General features: G+C 38.7%; 1 protein-coding gene across 2 annotated transcripts in view; it reads right to left on the bottom strand.

Moving 5' to 3' along the window:
• Positions 1-274: 274 nt before the first annotated feature.
• Positions 275-11,011, bottom strand: part of fam189a1 (family with sequence similarity 189 member A1) — a 76,526-nt gene continuing 65,789 nt past the window's right edge. For both annotated transcript variants that reach the window (XM_077519073.1, XM_077519074.1), the window contains 8 exons: positions 8,633-8,740; positions 7,695-7,855; positions 5,557-5,692; positions 4,321-4,399; positions 3,465-4,241; positions 3,281-3,352; positions 1,639-1,952; positions 275-1,113 (listed from right to left, as the gene is read on the bottom strand). In XM_077519073.1, coding sequence (XP_077375199.1) covers positions 916-1,113; positions 1,639-1,952; positions 3,281-3,352; positions 3,465-4,241; positions 4,321-4,399; positions 5,557-5,692; positions 7,695-7,855; positions 8,633-8,740 — 1,845 coding nt within the window. In that variant the 3' untranslated portion in view covers positions 275-915. The remainder of the gene's footprint in view (positions 1,114-1,638; positions 1,953-3,280; positions 3,353-3,464; positions 4,242-4,320; positions 4,400-5,556; positions 5,693-7,694; positions 7,856-8,632; positions 8,741-11,011) is intronic.

The following is an 11,011-nucleotide window of genomic DNA, read 5'->3' as shown; positions in this document are numbered from 1 at the left end:
AAAAGTCACCAAAAAACTAATTATCTAGAGATACTAACAGTATGTATTTGTAATATTTTGTCCAAAACATTGTATAACCAGATATGGGAAAACCACATAAAAAAAAAGTAAAAACGCTACAACAGTTTGGCTTTAGCCACAGGTGTTCGTTTACCTGCCAGTTGAGTACAAGCACCTGTAGCTAAAGCCAAACCGTGTTTCTTGATCTGGATTTCACATCTCTGTGTATAACTGACAACATCAACAACTTCAATTGGAATAACAACACAAATCAAAAGATACAAACCCATCTTTTATTGGAACACTGATAAGAAATATAAGACAATGAGGTAAGTTCAAATGTTTGTAATGTTCTTGGACCAGTGGCACCACAAAATATTCACCACCCTATCAGTTATAGTTCCGCAAAATATTTCAACATTGGCTAGTAAAGCCCATTTTTTTTCCATTTCACAGTTGAATATTTTATATTTATAATATTTCTTCCTGTTTCACACAAGGACAAGAAAAATACCAATACTGTAACACAATATCGTTTGTCTGAGAATGACAGATTCCAGCTTAGTGGCAATGTGTTTCATTTTGATGAAACTCAGTGTTAAAAAAAAAAAAAAAAAAAAAAATCTCCTCAGGGAGAAACATTGTTTCTGTTGAGAAAAAAAAGCCGGTACTGACAGGCAGGCTCACTCCGAGATTGCTACTATTTCTGCTGATGACTGTGCACACTCTCTCGGGGCACCGTGAGATTTAATTTGAGCCTCTTCTCCTTTGCTTACGCCACAGTCATGCTGCGCAAACGTGACCTCACAATGTCGGACCGCTTATTACGAATTACTGCACAGCACACTGTAGCTGCAACATGAGCACTTTGGAATGCCCTCATAGCTTAGATGCAAGTCCTTGTCAAGAATGTGGTCAGAGAATAGTTTCTCTGCACTCAAGGCTTTGTTCAAAGGAAGGCGAGTCCAGAAGATTTGTACAGGTGCCGGTAGTTTGAGAGAGATTTTTGGGATGGCGCATGGAAGGGGACGAACTCAGAGCACCACAGCTTTGGAGGTGAAGATCATCTTGGCCACGTTTCCTGGGACTGCCACTGATGCGCTGGGTCATCACCTGTGCACCAAAATAGAAATTTGAGCGTACTTGGTGTTGCCGTTCAAAAGAGATAACATAAAATGGCAAACAAGCCAGAATTAATAATAACAACAGTGTTTCTCATTGTCTTATGAGTTTAATTTGTTTGGTACCCATGCTGTTAATTTAATTTACACCCATATCACATATCACACGAATCCATCCGTCCATCCAGCCGTCCATCCATCCATCCATCCATTTTCTCAACCAATTACTCTTCACAAGTGTCACGGGGGTGCTGGAGCCTATCCCAGCCGGCTTCAGGCAATAGTAATATATATTTTTCCCACCCTTCACAAAATATGTTCATAGTTCAAATATGATCCACCCACAGTTTGTGCCAGAGAGAGAGAGAGAGAGAGAGAGAGAGAGAGAGAGAGAGAGAGAGAGAGAGAGAGAGAGAGAGAGAGAGAGAGAGAGAGAGAGAGAGAGAGAGAGAGAGAGAGAGAGAGAGAGAGAGAGAGAGAGAGAGAGAGCGAGTACAAGACAACAAGATAATTTTACCTGGTCTATGACATTGGCACTAAATATGGCCTCCTCCATGTGTTTCTCATCTGACTTGATAACACACTTGATATTGTTTACAACTTGCTGGACTTCAGGAGGTAAATTGCAGCTTGAATGCTCCAGGAACTTGGCCACCAATATTTTAGTGTCTTTATACATTTTAAGGTCAGCCAGGGACTGTGGTCGCTCATGGGGGGAGTGTGCTTGTAGAGCTCTTGTTTTAAGGTGGAGGTCTATTTTTCTGCTCTCCTTTTGCTGCTTCTTGTGACTTGGTTTGCCTCCAATGCCTTCTGCTGAAATGCCCGATTGCTCTGAAGATGAAACAAAGGACAACAACGGATGTGTTTTGGGAAAGAAAAATAGGTTTATTTGTAACAATGTTCAAGTTTTGTGCAGCTCCATTTCTAATCTTACACTTGGTGTGTATGATGGATTATCATACAACAAACTTGAATCAAAGTTTACTTCTATAGTCTGCCACAAACATACTGTACATATGATTGCAGTTATTGCTCTTTATGAAAAATGCATAGCAACAAACATTCATTCAATTTGTCTGTCTGTCTATCCATTATCCCAAAAATACAGTGCAAAATAATATCACATGGTTTCTGCAGGTATCAGCAGGTCTAATTTAATGTTTTTTAGTGCTGTTTTTAACACAACTTAAAACGAATTTGATCCCCACGTCGTAATGTATACATTTTGTACACACGCACACATATACATAATATATTGTATATACATAAATATATGAAAATACTTTTTGATTACAATTTGTTATCATAAATAATTGCATGATTTCCATAGTCAACTCACAATTAATCACTAGTATCTGTTCTTAATTCATGTACAATAAAGGATTTTTTTTCAAGTTTTTCATACTCTTGCTAATTACCATAAAAGTGGACAAATATGGTTAACGAATACAAATGTGATTGTGTCTTTTCAACCATTGATGTAGTAATTTTATTTGTAAACAGTTTCTAAAGTTATTTGAAGTTAAAAAGACATACTAAACAGTTGGAGTGAAAATCATTGTCATATATATTTGTGTTGAGGTAATTTTCTGCCACTAGGTGGAATTAGTAGTTCATGTTTGACAATGGTGACTGGAATGGAATGTATTTCTTTTAAAATTCAGAGAAATAGATATTTGGAACATGAAGCAACTTGTGGACTCCAGGCCATTTTGTTCATGGTAAATTACAACTAGTCACCAGTCCACACAAATAAATATGTATATTTTTAATCCCATTTATTATTGCTAAATTGCGTTGTGGTGACTCCTTTATAAAACATTGTACGTAAAATATGAACAATGTTTTTACATCAATCGTATTTAAAATGTTAATGTCTCTGGACATCGTATATCGTATTTAATGTTTTTTAAATGCTATTTAAGGCCTTTTTTTTTTTTTTTTTTTTTAGCAAAATCCATTTCATGACGTTTAATGGTTTATAATGACCTGTGGAGAACCTGTAATCATAAAGCTGCAATTTAAGGAATAATAATCCTTTGACTTTGATCCGTTTACGCACATAAATGTGGAAATTGAATCACTGCTCTTTATTAAATATAAAATGCACATTAGTGAGGAAGGAGAGAAAGCCAACATCTTTTGGGGCATTGCTTTACCTTGCTCTGGCGAAGTATGAGCTGAATCTCTCGCTGAAGCATTAATTGCAGATGTGGAGACACAAGATTCTCCTGTAGAAGAAGACCAAGAGCATCTTAAAACCTGAAACTAATGTGGAATTTGTTGACAGCGACATTTGGATGACTTTGTTGAGATGCAAAAAATAAAACAAAATTCTCTTACTTCCAGTTGTGGAGGAGCAGGAGATTGGGTCACTGGTGGAGCGGACAATACGTGCCAGCTTGCGATATCTCCTGGCGGCACGGAGCACTCGAGGCTTCTCTGCGGGTGAACGTCCACTTTGAGATGAGGTAGAGGGGGGCTGCGGAGTAGAGGATGGGGACCAAACGCTAAAGCACAACCGGGGGCCTCGTAGCCTGCTGGGAGGGGAAGGAGAGGGAGAGGGAGCTAAGGGACTGATAGCTAAGGTCCCCCCAGAGGAGGCCACTGAGGTGGGGGAGCAAGGCTGTGGAGGTGGCGAGATCGCCACGGCAAGCGGAAGTTTCCGGCTCATCATTCGCGCTTTAATGAGAGAATGCGGCGACACTTTTGGTGGCTCTTCTGGCAGATGTTTGGCCGATGCAAGCTCATCACAAAGGTGCATGGAAGGCCGAAGTTCCTCACACCCACGTGAGTTATCCGCAGAATCCTCTTGGTCCAAATTGCTGTAGTTTTCCGAGGACCAGTCTGGCGAGCGTTCGAGGGACTCCTGGGTATGTGAGGACTCGCTGAATCCGGTGTCACTCGGGCGAGCGTCGGTGTTCGACAAGCCATGATGGCAGCGTGTGCGCATACAAAGCTCCAGGCTGGTGAAGCTTCCATCAGTCGGTGCTGTGTGGTGTGTGCTGTAGGGGGAGGAATCGGAGCCTTGGACCTCGAGAGAACACAAGTCCTCTGAGGAGCAAGTGTGGTCGTGATCAGCAACTTCTGACACCATCAGGGATGCACTGTCTACAGAGGCTTGAAATGTGAAATAAAAACATCAGTAAGAAAAGATAGATAACTTTTTTTTTCTTTTTTTTTAAAATCAAATAGTTACCTTGAGTGCTGAGCCCCGTTGTTGTGTTTCTGTCACATAAACTAGATTCAGTGGCCTGTTGTTCGATGCTGGTGGTGACCTGTCAGGTGTAAATTAATAGAAGAATAACTTAACTATTTTTGTGCGGTCATTACTGATGTGTTGTTTTGGATCTGTTTAAAGCAGTGGTGGGCAGACTCGGTCCTTAATGAAGCTGATTCCAATCAACAGGATTGTTATTAGGCTTATACAGAGCTTCCTGATGAGTTGATTGTATATCAACTGTGTTGGAGAAGGGAAACATCCAAAACCTGCAGGACACCACCGAGTTTTCCCACTACTGGTTTAAAGTAAATGTGAAGCATGCGGTCTTCAATAGCAAACAAGAACTGAAGGGGGCACTGTAAGACCACATTACATCATAATGTTTTGTTTTTTGTCGTTTAAAAGGTAATGGCGTACCTAACATTCTTCTAATGATCATGCAAAATGGTAATATTGTCTCAAATTAAATTATTATAAATGTTCTATTTATAACTGATCAGTATCTGAATTGGAATCTGCTATTAGTAATAATAATAATAATAATAATAATAATAATAATAATAATAATAATAATAATAATAATAATAATAATAATCATAATTAGCTATTCAATTTTGGTTGGGGTTTTTGTCATCAATTTTTTAATTTTAATTTTGGTGCTGAGTTGAATTGAAGAGGAGAAAACAAGAAAATGTTGCCTTCAAGGAACAATAAATCAGGGGCTGATCACGTAAAAATTAGGAAATTGCAATGAATCACAAAGAGAATATAAAACAATGCAGAAGTCAAGCTATTATTTATAGCTATAAAAAAATAAAAAAATAAATTGAAGGGCAAGTGTCTGCAAACAAACCAGAGAAAAACATTGCTCTCCAGGGAGATTTGCTGAAAATGTTCCAAATCAGTAGCACATAATACTAGATTGAATTGCCTCTGACTGTGATTAAAGAGTAAAGAAAAATTCTAGTCTGGTAGAGAAAGTGTACTTAAATGGCTTGCATTGTCCACAATCACATACATTTTCAGACTTAGAAACAAACTGCCTTATCACTCTTAATCCAATCCAAAAGAACATTTTTTTTGTGGGAGAGCACAAATAATTCAGATAAAATTATTGAAGATGCAAATGCTCATGGAACAAATACCTGTTTGGCACAGTACTCAACTGGCCAAGCAGCTGCAAGCCTAACGGCAGAGAGTGACTGTTCTCACCTGGCTTGCAGGAGTCTGTCCCACCACAGACTCATATGGTGGGGGCAGGTCAGTTGGGTACAGTGTCCCAGGGCTGTTGATGGGCACTCCATAAATGGCACTAAAGGGAGAATGAGGGAAGTCCAAGTGCAGGCCTCTGTAAAGGACATCATATTAATATTTCAGATCAGGCAATTCATAAATAATCATAAATTAACATGAAGATGGAATGACAGAGTGTAATGGGCCAGTGGCATAGTGCCAGTAATTCATTTAACGGAGAGAAAGAACAAAGACCATATTCAACCATATTTTCTTCAACACATTTATGTCTCCTGTATGTAGACACAGTTCTTAACAAGTTAAAGGCTAGTGCCACACCTGTTCTAAATAACAGTATTTTAGGTTTCATTTAAAGGTGCATTGTAGAGTTGACACAGAGGCTGCAGTTACACTTTAGGCCAGAGGTGGCAGTCATACGTAAAAAAAAATAACAAACTCCACAATGCATAATGTAAAATATGTAGTATGCAAAAGTATGTAGACCAGTATGTAAAATACTTAAAAGTATTTACCCTCTTCTTAAAAATGTATTCTTTTGAATAGTTTCCCCACTTCAATGTTTAAGATCATTGAACAAATGTAAATATCGGAAAAAACATGAATGCATTAGGGAGAAAAAAAAAAACAATTCAAAGCTTTGTAACCCTTTCCAGATGGATGTCAATTATTTTATTTATCTACTTTTTCTTCTTTGGATGATGGTATCAGCTTTTTAAGATCTTTTGTCCACATTTATATTGTCAGACAGGTTTTATTTAATGAACTTGATTGAACAGGCTTGTCTGGTCAATGAAAATTAATTCAGCTTTACAAAAAACAAAATCTGTGATTAGCTACAGTTAATTCATGAGTGTGTACTGTAGTAATTGTTCATCCATCCATCCATTTTCCTGGCCGCTTATTCCTCACAAGGGTTGCGGGAGGTGCTGGAGCCTATCTCAGCTGGCTTTGGGCAGTAGGCGGGGGACACCCTGGACTGGTTGCCAGCCAATCACAGTGTAGTAATTGTTGTTTTAGTAACAACAAGAACACCACCAAGGATGAACTATCAATAAAAGTAAAAATTCTTAGAGATTTGCCTTCAGATTTGTTTGTCCATCTGTTCCTGGTTAATGTAGGATGGGAACAGACGGGAGGTGCTACTGTGAATCTGAGAGTTGGCCACTTCCAAACGGTCCCATATTGACTCATATCGTGAAAAAACAAAACAAAAAAACAAAACAATAATGTACCCAGGATGCAATGAAATATAACAGGTTGTTAAAATGCAGCTGGTTGTCCTTTCACACACTGTTCCTCAGCAAAGTTAGGAAAAATTGGGTAAACCTACTGTGTAAAGAAATAATTTTAACGGTTTTATGTCACTCTTGATTTCTAATTTCTCGCAGAAGACCTGTGAGCTGGTTCAAGTTTTGGCATCAAGAGGTGAATTTGGTTTATAATACCTAAATCGTGTTAGGTCACCAATATTCCCCTTTATACAAGAATAAAATACAACCTGAGATTTTCCACTAGCCACAGCAAGATGATATAATACACGCCTGGCTCTGCACAGGAACCCTATAAATGTTGCCCCGTTGTGTTTATATTTATGGCATGCTTTCTGACTGCATCAGCAGTGCTCTCTCATGGTTTACTAGTTTATACTTTAACGTAAAATAAAATACTTCACTGCGAGTTACTTCACTAACACGCATTGTATCAAAACTAATCAACCAATGAAACATTCTGTGGTTTGGTGTTATTTGATCTTAGAGCCGAAATCCATCTCTTTATCCATCCATCGATTTTCCACCACTTTCTCTTCAGGGTCACGGGTGAGTTGTACCATTATTCAGGCAACTTTGGCAGGGTATACTGGATTGATCCCCATCCAACCAAATAATATTAAAATGCCATTTTTTGTCCTGTTCTGCTCAAGATTTACTGATGAAAATTTGTGGCCCTCCTCCTAAGTGGCTCTAGTTTGTGCTTGTTTTTTTTCTTTTATATAATTTTTCAAATAGAAGGCACTCATACAGTATACAATATTTTGAGAAAGGCCTTGTAAACAAGAAAATGAATGGGATACTAACGAGAGGTCATTTGCCTCTTACCTTTGTCCATCCATTGATGGTGTGCAGGTGTACTCAGGGGGGTAGTAAGGCGGTGGTGGAATGGGAGGAATGAACTCATCAAAGTCCAAAGTTTGGTGGAGGATGGTTCCATGGGGAGTCATACAATCAGCATTTAGCTCTCTTGTTCGGTGTGGCAGAAACTGAAACACATCAAAAGAGACAAGCTGTCGTTGTAGAAGCTCCCGTTTGTTATTTCAAACCATAAAGTCCCCACAACAACTCCCTCAGTTATTAAAGTTTATTCCGCGACTCTGCTGTTGTTTCATTGATCAAGCTCTGTCTCGCTGCAGTACAATTTCAACACGTTTGCCTTTGAGGTGCTACTATAGTATTTGAACTGTGGATCCATGAGTGGGAAATTTTTCTACAACCAGTCTGCCTTTCTACTTTTCACGAGACTGCCTTATAGCTACATTTAGTAGTATGCAGTATTTTTTTTTTTAATGGAATATAATTTAAGTCAGAATTTTTTTTTATTTATAATTATTTTGGCACTGACAGAGATCCTGCTTTTGATTTGTGCAGTCAAATGAAATAACTATTTTTGGTGCGAAAAACAAATGAAGCTTGGTCATGTTAATTTCCCTCATGGCAAGAGGTATTAAGCAGTTGTTAATAGTTGTATTGCTCCACATAAAATGACAGGAAAGGTTAATTCAGAAAATAATGCACCTCTGTGGAAAAAATGACAAGATCATTTTTAAAAATCCTATGCACATTTTCATTCTGCTGCAGGAGGACAGGACAGAGGTCCTTCGGCAGCTGTCCTCAGCTGACTTTTGCAAAAACTCAAAGGTCTCTTGACAGGCTTGGGACGGAGAATGGGAATCGCATTGTATAATTCAATTCAAAGGCGATAGCGATCATTTTCCCACTGACGGCAAAAAAAGCCTCCGTTTATAATTGTCCACACTCACCATCTGCAGCACATCAGTGGAGACAATTTGCATGCAGCACATGGCTGTCGCTAGGGCACAAACAATGGTGGAGATGACGTTAAGGGCACATACGCTGAACAGCAGCTCCTGTGAGAGGGAACACGGGGAAGAGACGACGAGATGATCAAAAAGGATAAGGTATCAAATTGAGAATATAACATTAAAGAAATTGAACAGTATACTGTCACTGCAAAGGTAGCTAAACAGCAATAAGGACGTGTCAATCCAAAACCAACTTAAATGGTTGAGTGCTGAGAATGTAAAAGGTTAGGTTAAAGATTCTGATAAAATACACTTTCAATTCATGCTACAGTATGCTAGACTTCCTTAAGAGTCATATAAATAACAGCTGAAAATCAGTGGAAACTATGCACTGTAGAGTTCTAACAAAAACCTCCATAAACTTTAACTCAAACCCTGACTACAATAACAGTACAATGTCAAATGTAATATGTCTAATATAATTGGAGAAGTCAACTCATCAACAGACACCAGAGTACTCTAAGCCAGGAAATATGCACGACTGCGAGGAGACTAAGGAGTACTCTCTTCGAAGCTTATACCACATAAACCTTTAATAACTGTATGATATGAATGAATTTCCTGGTGGGCAGCACAGAAACACCACCTGCATGGAAATTGGCTTGAGGAAAAGAATTTGTCTTTCAGAGGACTGATAACAGCAAACGTTTAAAAGCAGCTGAATTGAGTGTGCGTGTGTGTAGGGGGGCCTACAACATATAATTGGAACAAACACTTGACCGATCAGAGATCAATGACCCATATATACACATTAATCCATGGTGGGGTGGACTGCACACCAGTCAAATGAAAAATTGAGAGTGACATTGGTAACCTTCCTCAATATAACCAAGGCTACAAACTGGCCTCCTTCTTGCATGCCATGCTGTGGTCATTTTAAGCATATGTTAGTGTCCATAAATGGCATAAAAGTCATACTTAGGAATCAGGATGGCCTCATGTAACTTGAATTTCAACCAATATTTTGAGGAATGATTTTGCACAAATTTTTCAAACGTGCACGACATATTATTTAAACTATATGTGACCGGCTCTGGCACGGGTCCTCACAGACCCGTCTCCAGAAAGAAATTGTAGGGGGGGCATTACCTTTTTTTGGGGGGGCACACTTTATCAACCTAAATCTAATGTTCATCAGGTTGAACAGCGGCATTGTGACAACTACAAAAGTGTTCAGAAATATTTTCTGTCACTTAAAAGCGGCAGTTCGTTCTGAAATCTAAAAGACAAAGTGAAAAAAATATGTGTAGTTCATTTTGCATTTATTCAACTCAAAAGTTCATTTGAAACAAATCCACTCCTTCACTTCTGTAAACAACTATGTCCGAATGAATGACTCTGTGACCCAGCCCCTTCTATCTTGAATTGGCTAGCAGTTGCCTTCATTTGCGTGTTGGATTAGGGCTGTACGATATGGACAAAATTTCCTTTCATTTTTGCCAGACATCTCTATTCTTTGATCGTTGACTCAGCATGAGACTTCACATCATTTTACGTTTTTTTATGGTGCCTTCTGTATTTTGTGTTAATTTATTTCTATACTTGTACAGATTTTTTATTTTTTTTTTATTTTATTTGCGTGTATACTTATCTACTTATATTTACTCTAATTAATTTTATTTTGTGTTATTTTATTTCACTTGTGTCTACTAAAAGACTAATTTCTATTCCATGCACAGCACTTTGTATGCAGCAATGGCTGTTTTAAAGTGATTTAGAAATAAGGTTGAGTTATGTCGATGATATACAGAAACAACATATGGGTTCAGTGAAAAACTAAGCAGAATATCAATCCAAAAGGATGTGTAAAGTGCTGTTTTTTTAATTAGAACTTAGTGACAGTCATCAACTTGAACAAACTTGGCAATAAAAAAAGAATTCAACTCACATTGTACTGCAACTGCTTTAGTGATAAATAATTTTATGCTCCATAGTTGTTGTTGTGTATGTGTGACTGCTTGGGTCTGTTAACAGCATACTGTGTATTGCTACAATTCATCCGTGCTGTGTGGCTTGACTAATTAAAATAGAAGTTTGACACTCACTTGTAAACGTAACCAGTGGACTCAGGATTCCCATTGATGTCAACTGTATCATCCTGGATCGAGGTTTGGCATTTGGTGGCTTCCATTAAAGCGGCACGACGTGCTCACTGCTCAGTCTTGGCAAATGCGCACTATCTACCCGGAAGTAGATTTGGCTAAGGCACGTCTGCAGAGCGCGCCCCCCCCCTCCACCCCCCCCACCCCCACCCCACCCCACCCCATCCCTCCTGATCCTGATTGTCATTGGCTCGCTTAGTTGTCAATCACAGCC

Source organism: Festucalex cinctus, chromosome 4, assembly GCF_051991245.1.
Source record: "Festucalex cinctus isolate MCC-2025b chromosome 4, RoL_Fcin_1.0, whole genome shotgun sequence".
Classification (NCBI taxonomy): domain Eukaryota; kingdom Metazoa; phylum Chordata; class Actinopteri; order Syngnathiformes; family Syngnathidae; genus Festucalex; species Festucalex cinctus.
This window is presented reverse-complemented; position numbering and strand designations above follow the sequence as displayed.